This window comes from Danio rerio, chromosome 19, assembly GCF_052040795.2.
Source record: "Danio rerio strain M-AB ecotype USA chromosome 19, GRCz13ab, whole genome shotgun sequence".
Classification (NCBI taxonomy): domain Eukaryota; kingdom Metazoa; phylum Chordata; class Actinopteri; order Cypriniformes; family Danionidae; genus Danio; species Danio rerio.
Genome location: NC_141039.2, coordinates 9,962,501 through 9,975,000, shown reverse-complemented (window position 1 = coordinate 9,975,000; position 12,500 = coordinate 9,962,501). Strand labels below are relative to the sequence as shown.

Sequence of the window (12,500 nt, the reverse complement as noted above, 5' to 3'; positions counted from 1 at the left end):
GTCCCAAACACTATTTTAGCTGTCCAAAATTGGAAGAAAAAAATGTTGTTTAAAATTATGTGTGTATGTGTTATTAATGCATTAAAAACAGTCAGGAAAAAATGCTGTGTTCAAGACAGAAATAAAGGGTTTTTCTTTCTTTCATGCAAAGGTGACTTTATTGTGTTTTATGGAAATTCGGACCACGAGTCTACATAGATGGACATATTTTTTCCTCTAAAAGTGCATCATATCAAAAAAAGATACTTAGGTTTTATTCTAATAAGGTTTCAATAAGCCCAAATAGCAGAGAAATAAAAAATGCATGTAAAAAAACAGCTTGGGCCTTAATCTGGCTAATGTTCCTTATAGTATGCAATAACAGTGATGTACTTATTACTTTTGTAATCAAGAATAAAATAGGTTGTTTCCATTTTTTTAACATGCAACAATATTTTAGTAATATGATTACAATTATGAGCTTTATTCATATGTAAAAATAAAGATGTACTATTTTCATTTATTCATATTTCTTCTGGCTTATGGTTCTTCAGAAATAAAAATGTTTCATTCATTTTCCTTTGGCTTAGTTTCTATTTCTGATGTCGCCACTGTGGAATGAACTGCCAACATTTTCGACATATGTTGTATGCAGTAGATGCCCCTAATTCCAGTCGCAACCCAGTACTGGGAAACACCCATGCACACTCAGTCACAGATACACTGGCTAATTTAGTTTATTCAATTCACCTATAGCCCATGTCTTTTGACTGTGAAGGAAACCGGAGCACCCAGAGCAAACCCACGCAAACATGGGGAGAACATGCAAACTCTACACAGAAATGCCAACCGGTCCAGCCAGGACTTAAACCAGCTCCCTTGTTGCTGTGAGGCAACAGTGCTAACCACTGAGCCATGGTGTCACCAACAGTAATACAATTGCGAGCTTTATTTTATAAATAAAAAAGATATACTAATTTTATGATTTATATTTCTTCTGGCCTATGGTTTTTCAGGAAAAAAATGTTTTGTTGATATTAATATAATTGATTAATAATTAATGAATTGTTTGTGGTAGAGTGTTTGATATCAATTTATTTATTTTATGCAAATGGACAAATTACTTTTTTTTTGTTGTAATTTTTTTTTTTATTATTTATGACTATTTTTTCTCCAATAAAACATGCCATCGAATATCACTATCTAAGGTTATAATACTTAAATGGGGTATATGCACACAGACTTTTAATTTCAGTTAGCCAGCCCCTGTACTTCCGGTTAATCGTCATCCCATATAAAATCAGATTTCTATAAAGAAAAAACCTTTATCTTCACTGCCTGGCTGAGATACGGTATAAAGTGGTTATCAAACCAAACAAGAAGACCTGCAATAAATAAAAATTTTCCACGCTATGTCTTTCAAATATGGAAATTAATTTTACCCCAGTTCTTTCAATGGAATTTCTGCGATAGCCTGCTGCAAACGACGGTGCCTGCATTTAAATGGTCTTTCCTCTCTTTTTACGAGTAAAAAACCAAGTGGATGCTTGCGTCTATTTAACTGATTGTATTTGAACTACATTACAACATCAAAGGAACCGTATGAAATTGAAAATAGTCACACAAAGCTCTAACCGGAAGTTCATCGTAGGCTGAAAAACACTAGCTGTGCATCCCATTATCCAGCAGTATATAGTAAAACAATGTATAATAAGCTTAATTAGTTTTGCCTTAATGCGATATTAAAATAAATGCATTATGAAGCGTAAGTCTCAAGATATAAAGACTTCATGAAGAGCAATAAAGATGGCATAGTATGACTGTGAAATGAAAAGGACAGCTGTTCCTGTTTGACAGCCTCCCCCTCCAAAAGAAGTAGCGACTTTAGTGAGAGGAAAATATCGACGCTCCCTTAATCCGAGTAAGCATCACGGTTTCCACACCCCGAGGGAGGACAGGAGATGGACAGGAGGGGGACACCGGCTTTCGACGTCAAAAGCTACGGGTTATACGGAGTGTCAACACCGTGAATACAGCCGACAGAATTACACAGCATCTTCTTTCCTTTGCCTCTGCATCAAAACGTGAGTGAAATGCATTTGACTCGCATCTGTGCTCGTATTGATCCATGCATGCATTCTAGTCAACAGGAGATATTTGAGAGGGCACGGGGAGACAAAAAAACCCAAGGCGATTCAAGGGTGACAGATGCACGGATTTAGTTGAACGCACAGCGGTTCGCGTCCAAACCGTTCGCTCTCCATCGGCTCCATTTACTTGTGCACGTAGAATAAAAAGCACACCATATTCTACAACCAGGCTGAAAGACAGCAAATAAACAAACATCCCCATGGGATTAACTAAAGAGAGAGATAGACTGAGAGATGGAGAGAGAGAGGGAAGGAAACGAGAGCAAATGTCGCCCTTGCACACATAGCTCGGAGGATCTGATTAAACTTCTTTTCGATTTAAAGGCGTGAAGTTGCATGTGCACTCGCATGTTTTTGTTCTCTCGCATGTATGTGCGTATGTGCAGTTAGTGTCGTGACAAAGAGCCACATACGCCTGAGCCTCCAGTGTGGATTAAACAAAGAAGCAATGGGGGATATACGTCAATATTTATATGCATTGCATTTCATTGCGTTCACTTATAATGTGTTCTGTTGCCAGAGCTCGCAACACAAGTTTCTTTGTTCTAATATTGCAATTGAATAACCTCCTACATAGTGTTTTTGTCCTATGTTATATCTTAAAATAGAAATATTTATAGAATTTAAAACGTGTCATTAATAGGCTATTTATAGATCTATACAATTATATAGACATGCTATTTGACGATATACGCTACAGATCTGCTGTGAAGTTTGACATTTCAAAGCACCACTGTAATCATTATTGTTCTTCCTCATATCATGCCATTAATTCAGCTTTACCCAATCAGAGCTTCCATTCACGATGTGTTTTTAGCTTATTAATTTAGTTTAAGGTGTTTATTAAATTGTATTCGTGTAAAGAAACGTAAGGTCTCCCATTGTGTGAGAATGTTTGCCATTCAGACACAGGAGATTGTAATTCTGGCGAACCGAACGGCGATTGGTGGTCCTCCTTGCATAAATTTGCATATTAAATTGTGATCTGGTCTTGCGTTCTTGAAGTATAGCAACGCCGAACGTTGTGTTTTGATTTAGAAAAGGGTGTTGAGGATGTTAAAGGGAAGAAAATGTTAGATTAATGAATGAATACAGTGCATATTTGATGTTCTAACAAGCAGAAAGAGCAACAGTAGCCTATAGCTGTATAACTTGATCGTTATCATGTGTAAATTGACAAAACAAACAATGCCCTGTTCACTTTTTTAGCTACATTTCACATACAAACAAAAATGTTTGTTTATATGGTCTACAAAGAATTGTGTTTCGGTGATAGCATGACAAAGCTGTATTGACATCACTGTGTTAAACAATTAATTTAGGAACTCTTTTCATGCTTTAATTTGTATATTAAATTGTGATTAGCCTTTCATTCTTAAGAGGATAGTTCACCCAAAAATATTTTTCTTTGGTTCCTAAGGCTATATTAAGTAGCTGTTGCTTTAAAGTGGAGCAGAAAATCCATTTTATTTTAATATTCTGTGGAAAAAGAAGCCCAAAAAGTTCATATTGGATTGTTTTAATAAACAAAAATGGCTTGTTTGAGAACTAAAACCTCACTTTATGTCATATGATCTACGAAGAATCGAATTATGTGTGTGACATTTGAGTGATAGCATGAGCTGTATTGACGTCTTTATTATCCTCAACAATGTTAAACAATTATTTCAGCTATTCTTTTCTCACTTTAATTGGTCACACTTTACAATAAGGTTCATTAGTTAATGTTAATTAATGCATTTCCTAACATGAGCAAACAATGAACAATGGATTAACCACTGTATTTGTTCATATTAGTTAACGTTAGTTAATGAAAATACAGGAGTTCATTGTAAGTTCATGTTAACATGGTGCATTAACTAATGTTAACAAGATGGACTTGGATGTTAATTATGCATTAGTAAATGGTCAATTATGATTTATAAATGCTCTACATGTGTTGTTCATGATTAGTTCATGTTAGTAAATGCGTTAACTAATGAACCTTATTGTAAAGTGTTACCCTTTAATTTGCATATTGAATTGTCATTGGCCTTTGGTTCTTAAAGGGATAGTTCACCCAAAATATTTTCACCATTTTCATTCGTCTTGGTTCTTAAGGCTATATTAAGTAACTGTTGCTTTAAAGTGGATCAGAAAATCTATTTTATTTTAATATTCAGTTGAAAAAGAAGCCCATAAAGTTCATTTTAGATCATTTTAATTAACAAAAAAAGGCTTGTTTGAGAAATAAAACGTCACTTAATGTCTTATGATCTATGAAGAATTGTACTATGTGTTGGACGTTTCAGTGATAGCATGACATTTATTATCCTCCACTATGTAATACAATTAATTCAGCAACACTTTCATGATTAATTTGCATAGTAAATTGTGACTGGCCTTTCGTTCTTAAAGGGATAGTTCACCAAAAATATTTTGACCATTTTTTCATCTTTTTTCGTCTTTCATTCTTAAGTAGCTATTGCAGACATTTACATTTAGTCATTTAGCATATGTAAATGTGAAATGTAAATGTAAGTACCTATTGTTTTTAAGTGGAGCAGAAAATTCATTTTATTTTAATTCCCTGTTTACAATCTAGATTTCAAGATGGTGGTTCTGGAGTGTTAATTTTAGATCATTTTAATTAACAAAAATGTCTTAATTGATAACTAAAACATCCCTTTATGTCAACTAATTGATTACATTAGGGGAACTGAAATACTTGTATTTATTTTTATCACAAAATAAAAAGCTTTTTTTGCAAAGCATTCCAGTTCAAGTGTGGCTAGCCGTGCTGTGAACCGAATTACCAAATTCCTTTAATAAAACACCCTCATGAAAGTCTTTAACACATATCTTTGGCTGCTTTACAAGCACCTCAGGTCCTTTTACAAACACAAATCTTGTTAATGGAAGTTATTATGAAGTGTCAGCGAGTATAGCTTTTTTTTAAAAAGCGCTATCTGTTCTTCTACTCAGAGCTGTCACGGTTCAGACCTTTCCATCGGGACCCGTGTTTAACATCGCAACTCTTCCCCCACCGCTGAGCCGCTCTCCAGTGCTGAAACCCCGGGCGCAGCTGTCGCTCCGTCCCCTTAGGAAACTGTCCTAATGAAGGAGGCCGACGCCATCAAGCTCTTTATTGGCCAGATCCCACGGAATCTGGAGGAGAAGGACCTGAAGCCCATCTTTGAGCAGTTCGGGAAGATCTACGAGCTTACGGTGATCAAGGACAAGTACACGGGAATGCACAAAGGTAATTAAACGAGATTGACGCGGCTCTATTGAGCGGACAGTCTCAAGGGGAGATGGGAGACTAATGGTGCTAGATGAGTTTCCTTTTCATATCTTAAGAGAAACGTCTCTTGTGAGGTCTTGCTCTTAGAGCGTCGCGTAGACTCTTTAACCTTTAGTTTTGCCACAGCATCTTTGGTTTTAAGAGAAAATCGAATGTATTCTTGGAGAATTTGTTCAACATTTCTTAGTCACACTTGTGATGTCCGCAAAACACTGCTTGATATTCATGGTCTGTCTGGGTCTGCTTCATTTTTTATACATCCCACGTTGTATTCTTGTTCCCTCTTCAGGATGTGCCTTCTTGACATACTGTGCGAGGGAGTCAGCCTTGAAGGCCCAGAATGCACTGCACGAGCAGAAGACATTGCCAGGGGTGAGTTGTCGCTGTTAATAAAACCAACGCAGAGACGGGCTGGGTGAAAAATAGATTTAGTAAGCCAGACAAACATTTCCAGTTTGCCTATATATAGTAGACCTCGCATATAGGATGCATCTTTTAAATCTAACCGGACAGACGAGCACGAGTTTGTTTCTAAAAATGGAAACAACACATTATATGGTTCAGGAAACAGGATCTGTGGAAATGTGTGTTGACTGAACAGACTTTAATTAGGTATGTAGGAGGGCACAATCCTTGAAGGCATCCGCGATCTTGTCGCTCTCTGAAGTCGTTGATTAGCTGTTAGGCCATCTGCCGCGCCAGCGCCTTGACGGGCAACCTGTAAATCCAAAACCTCTCGTCTTTTCATCACTTTTATGTTTCCATCCCTAAATCGCCTGCTTTTTCCAGATCCTCCAGATGCGTGTGGTCATTACGAGCCGAATGCTGTGTGTGATGTCAGTGTGTTGAACTGGGGGATGAGATCATTTGGTCTGTTTTGCAATTAATACTATACGCTCAGCGCTCTCATGGTGATGTTTCTTTCTTTCTTCCTGTTGATTAGACTTGGAGCAACCAAACCCACAGGGAATCTTTCGCTTCCCCTCAAATTCTATTTAAGCGGGTTTAATTTGTGCTAGAGGAAGCTCCGAGAGGAGAAATGTCGTAAAAAGCAGAGACACGATGTGGACTAAGCGGCCAAACAGAAGCTTCTGGTGCATCTGAACAGCCAACTGTGGTCCCACCAGACGTAGGCTAATGAAGGGATATATGGCTTTATTGCTCCGTATGTCACGTAGGATAACATTGAAGCCTGGTGGAGTGATGTACGAAATTGAAGTGCAAGCGAAGTAAACCACGTTTTGTTCTAGTTTTAGCCAAATATCTGATGATTTTGTGCTTAGCACATATAAGTAAACCCCTCACAAATTTATCTTTTGTATTCACACTTTTAATAGGAAGTTATACAATATTATATTCATGCATATACATAAGATTAGTCAGTACTGAAGCTAAATCTGGAGGTTATCTAGCAAAATAACTTATGATAACGGTCCAAAAAGTAGTACACCCACATTTATATGATAGAGTAAAATATTAAATACAAATTTTAAAAAAGAGGAAAACTCAAGAAAAGCAAAGAAATGGAAAAATTTAGTTGAAATTTTGTAGGTTGTACTACAACAACTTGTTTTTTTTAAATAAATTAAGATAATATTTATTCATAATTTATATAAGTACAATATTATATACCCCTACAGGGATGCAGACAGAATGTAAAAACAACTGACAAAGTTTACATTTTGAAAGTACAATGTTTACATTTTAAGCTGCCTGTCTACTGCACAGGACATTCGGACATGACTGTCGGAATACGCCCCCTTGTGGCAGTCGCAGTCAGTTTTGTTGTAAACCATGGGAGAGAAGCTGGATTCTAGCAGTGTTCGAAATAAAGGAGTGCAAAAGCAAGAGCCTTCAAGCCTGGTTTATACTTCTACATCGAGTGATCGGTGTGACCCACGGCGCATGCCTTGTGCATTTTCGTGCATTTATACCTCTGCACGCTGTTTGTGGTGGTCTGCAATAACACTTTCGAAATGCTAGCTGACAGTGAGGTTTTTATGTTCCTCTGTGTCGTGTTTCTTTGCTGGTGATTTGTTTTTTTCTGAACGCTACCTTATTGTAGAAGTTACTCAAACTTGCTTATTTTGCGGCGGGAACGGGCGGACGTGCAACAACTTTAATCATAAGATAAACGCAAAACAAAAGTTTCCATCTGGACCTCCTTCACAGGACTCTTAAAGAGAAACACTTACTCCAACAAGTTAGCGCGACTCTCGGTCCCGCCCACTCTTGTCAGCGCTACCAAGTCATCCAATCACAGGGCTTGCACTATGCGTTGTTGCGTTGGTAGTTAGATTTTTTGAGAGGTGCGCGTTAGCGTAGGCGACCAGCCACAACGAGAGCTATGATTCAACGCGCAGGCTGCGCCAGAGCATACGCGTGCACTTGATGCAGAAGTATAAATCATTCTTTATTCTCCGTCTGTTCACCATGGTTGAATGAATGAACACTAGAAACTCAAAGACCGCAAAAAAAATGTAAAGGCATTGTGGAGACAACATAAAAAAAAATTATTACTGATTTATGAATAAACATGTTTTAATATAAACCTTAAAAAAAAAAAAAAAATGCAATTCTCATCCCGCGCGCACGGACCTGCCTGGACAACAATAGAATATATCACATCAGGTCAACCAGTCGCATGCGCTGTAGTTGCAGGAGTTCGATTATTTTAACGGATCCGCAGCTCAAATCGGATCGGTAATGTCTGCATACTGACATAATCGGAACACCACACAGCTCCCGGATTACTTTCCATTGTAAATGAATGACTTCCAGTTTGTCAGTTGTCCTTATTTAACAATAACTATTAATTAATTGAATTTACAGAAACCGTACTATAGCGTGAAATATATCGTTCTCAGGATATGAGAATAGGGTGTCTGCTGGGTCTTAAAATTTTAAAAGTTGCTAAATCAATGTAGAGAAATTTAAGGCCCTTAAAAAGTGTTCAAAAGTCTTAAATGCTATTTTGCAAGGTATTAAATTTTACATCATTTTTGATTATACAATGTGTGGTAGTATGCTAAAGTTTGCCTGAATTAAGTCTGTGAATATCAGGACGCTGTGTAGTTTGTGAAATCAATAAAATCCTGCTGAATTTGACATCATGCTGCTTTGTTTACTGCAGTTACCAAGGCAACACCATTATTTTTGTAGTTCTATAGGCGCCAACCTGCTGAATTAGCTAGATTTAATCGATTTTTATTCAGTATATGAAAAATGTGTTTTTTTTTGTTTTTTTTTTTGTAATTATTTTTAAGGGTTTTCACCTTTATTTGATAGAACGGTAGAGAGAATTGACAGGAAAGCATGGGGAGCAGAGAGAGGGGAAGAATCGGCGTAGGACCTTGAGGCGGAATCGAACTCGGGTCGCCGTTAACACCAGAGTGCATGTGTCGACAAACTAACCACTACACCACTGGTGCCGACATGAATAATGTTTTAGTTTTGGATTCGTTTTTTACATTATTATTTTGTAAATATACTGTAAGTTAAAATCTTGCCAGTGTTTCCGGTTGAAACCCAAAGTGGTTATAAGGTCTTCAAATGTATGGAAAGAGTCTTAAAAAAGGTCTTAAGAGGTATTAAGTTCAAATCAGTCTCTGATTCCTGGATATACTCTGGAGAAGACCTTGTTTTAGATGATCATTGTTTGTGAGCATCTGTTAAGATGGTTTTTACTTATGGCGAGTGGCGTTATGCGCATGTGTGCTCAAGAGTAACTCCAGAACAAATCCCATTATTAGCATGACAGTAGTCTGACCTTTGCGACCTCTCCAGGCGTAGATCAGTGGGTTCTCTCGGCTTTAAATCCTCAGTCCTTCTTTTCTGTCCCTCCATCCTTCTTTTAGTCTACCCCCCTTACCTAAGCCTGGTAAGACGGTGTTCAAACCTCCCCCATGAGGTAGAACGGGAACCACGTTATTAAGTACAACAGCCCCCCTCTCTTAAAGAGAAATCTCTCTCTCTTCCTCTTTCTCTTTCTTTCCTTTTTTCTCACACACGCAGACGACAGCCCAGCTGTGTGGCATTATTACCAGCTCATGGCACCTGCCATTCAGAACAAGCCCCGCCCCTAGCCTGTCAATCATCACGAATCGCTCCGGCAACGCTGCGTGATGTGTGTTTAGAGTGCGTGTGCGGGTGAGATAGGAATTGTAACAACGATGAGGGGAGAAAGACAGATAAGATAAGACAGAAATTGGCTCAGAACCTTCATTTCTCACCTTTTCTTTTTCCCCCTCTCAGGCTTTGTTCACACTACACCCAATTCAAATCCGCTTTTCAGATTTGATCTTTAAGACTGTCTGTTTGCATTGTCATTTCGTGAGTGATGAAAACATATCTGCTTGTTCAGAATAGCGAGGAAAGCAATAGCTCACCCAAAAAATGACAGTCCTGTCATCATTCAGTCAGCTTCATGCTGTTCCAAATCTGTAGGACTTTGTCTAGTGTGAAACATAAAAGATCTGTAGAAAAATGGATTCTATTGACTTTCAGTGTGTAGATGAAGAAAACTCAAGGTAATGCTTTATTTGCAGTGTTGTTTTTCAGTGTTTGATATAGTGTTTGTTAAAATAAACATTTGAAGATTAGAGATTTAATCTTTTTTGTTATATTTTTGTTTTCCTTATTTCTGTTTTAAACTGATATTTGTATTTTAGTTGTATTTATTATTGCAGTTATAGTTTAATCTCGATTTTTTTTATTAATGACATCTCTATTAGCTTTAGGTTTTTGATCTAACAATTGCATCACTGTTTCATAGCATGATCAAAAAAGTGGTATAATCCTTCTTTATATTATCTGTTTTTATCATATCTGTTTTTATTGATTTTAATTATATAATGTAACCCAGCAAACAATACAGAATATTAATTTCTATAATATTTCAGAATGTTCTTTCCCACCCCAGCATTTGTTAAACAGGAATGCCATTTAAAATAAAGGATAAAATAAAGTAAAATACAATACTGTACTATAAAGTACATTTAAATTGATGAATGTGTGTGCGTATATAATAATAATAATAATAATAAAAACATTATTGCATTGAATTTTAAATTACAGTCATCTAGGGATGTCCAGATCCGATCATGTAGTTGGAAATCGGGCCTGATCACACGGTTTCAAACTGGATCGGAATCAGAGGTTACCTCCCAGTCAGGAAAGCGAATATATATGTTTAAATTGTCATTATTTTTTTAACGCATCTATAGTTATGCGGTGGCACAGAGTTAGTCCTCTTTCTTGAATTCAAACAGAAACAGCAACATGTGCAGAGACGCTATTGGTTAAATGCAGGCAAAGTAGAACATAGAAGCAGCCTGAAGCAGAAAGCATGAGTATGTCTGCGCTCTGGAGGTATTGTAAAGTTGATGACGACAACATTGTCATAGCAAACAGTGAGATATGTAAACTTGGGATTGCGAGTTAAGGTGCTGTTTGTTTTATACTAGATTTTTAAAAAATATTTATGTCCAAAAGTGAAGAATTTTTGTTATTTATTACTTGATTGATTAAGCTACCTTGCAGAAGTGCTCTGTTTGTTAACAGAATTGTTGAATATTAAAATAGTGAATTAAATAAAAAAAATCAGGAACACCCTGGATCAGTTTCTTCGCTCTTCTTTATTTTTTTTTCATGTATAGTAAAAGTATCGGATCAGGTTTTGCTATCGGCAGATACTCGAAATCAAATGACTCGGACTGGAGGCAGAAAAACCTGATCGGGACATCCCTACCAAAGACATTCAGTTTTTATCTATCAATTTATAAAGTGACAGAAAGGAGACCACACTTTTTTTTTAATTTAATAATTATATTTTAGGGGGTTTTCACCTTTATTGACAGGACAGTGAAAATTAATGGACAGGAAAGTGTGAGGAACAGAGAGAGAAAGAGGAAGGATTGGCAAATACCTCGAGCCGGGAATCGAACTCAGGTCGCCGTGAGCACCTGGGTGCTATATGTTGACGCACTAACCACTAGGCAGGAGACCACACTTTATTAAAAGGTCTCTGCTTTACCTCTGATTGCATATGTGTACTATTCAAGAGCAAGATTATCAGACGTTTCCTTTATCCATTGTGCTAGAACAGGTCTTTGGGTGTTTTTCTATACCAAAGCTATAACACGTTTAGCTTGTATAAAGAGTATCTTCTTTTGTCTCTTATTCAGAAGTTATCCCTCTAATGGTCTTTATTTCAACAGCAGTTGTTACAGTATCAAGTTTATCGCTTGCTTTCTTCTAAAACAACCAAGAATGGTGTCAAAAAAAGCATTTGCTTATATATATTTTACCAATCATATGATGTGAGGTGAATTTTATTAAGTTTGAGCCTCAAACTGCTATGTAATAGTGAATATATGCAGTAAATTCTAAAAAGAATGTGTAATTTGTACACTATTGTCCACACTACTGCACATTATAGGTCACTACTACTGTTACTTCCTGGATGCTAATAATAAATATTAAAATGACATCTAAATGAGCTTTGAAATGTTACAGTTTCAAACTCACGTATTTGTTTCAGGCTTAAAATAGTTCAAATCCGTGCATTTATTTAAAGAAGAACAGTTTAATATTCACACTTTGCTACTGTCGAAAGTGAATAAAAGATCAGCTGAGAGCGATGATTTGAAGGGAGAGGTGAAGGAAGACAAGGGAGGAGGGGTGAACAGATGGCATGGCTGGAGTGGCACCTGGTCTTATGTTTAATTTCAGGTGAGAGGCACGCCGTGATTGTAGACAGAGGAGGAGAATGGAGACCTAGAGTCCTCTTTCTGCTTTTCAATCCCATACTGCTCCTTCTCCTCCTCCTCCTCCTCCTCCTCTTATCTTTCCTCATCTCTCGCTCTTATGCTTATGGTTGCCATCCCAACGTGTTTGCTTAGCTCTGTTTATCACACGGGCCCCTCTTGCATGGGCAAAACAAACGGCAGGTGTCTTCCAAGATACTTCAATCGCACATACACACACACTCACATACATGCTTTTGGCCTCCATTCACTCACTGGCCACATCTCAACCATATTCCCTCCGGCCTTCTCTTAGTATTAAAAAAAACACACCAGCAGTTG

At 37.2% G+C, this 12,500-nt stretch overlaps 1 protein-coding gene across 7 annotated transcripts in view; it reads left to right on the top strand.

Moving 5' to 3' along the window:
• celf3a (cugbp, Elav-like family member 3a) overlaps window positions 1-12,500 on the top strand; it is an 80,178-nt gene that overhangs the window by 13,833 nt on the left and 53,845 nt on the right. For 3 of the 7 annotated variants that reach the window (XR_015516171.1, XR_015516170.1, XM_087294933.1), the window contains exons 1-3: window positions 1,974-2,063; window positions 5,094-5,370; window positions 5,702-5,784. Coding sequence is in view for 4 of the 7 variants with exons in the window: in XM_087294933.1 (XP_087151059.1) it covers window positions 5,226-5,370; window positions 5,702-5,784 (228 nt within the window). In the remaining 3 variants the exon portion in view is untranslated. 7 annotated transcript variants of the gene reach the window in all.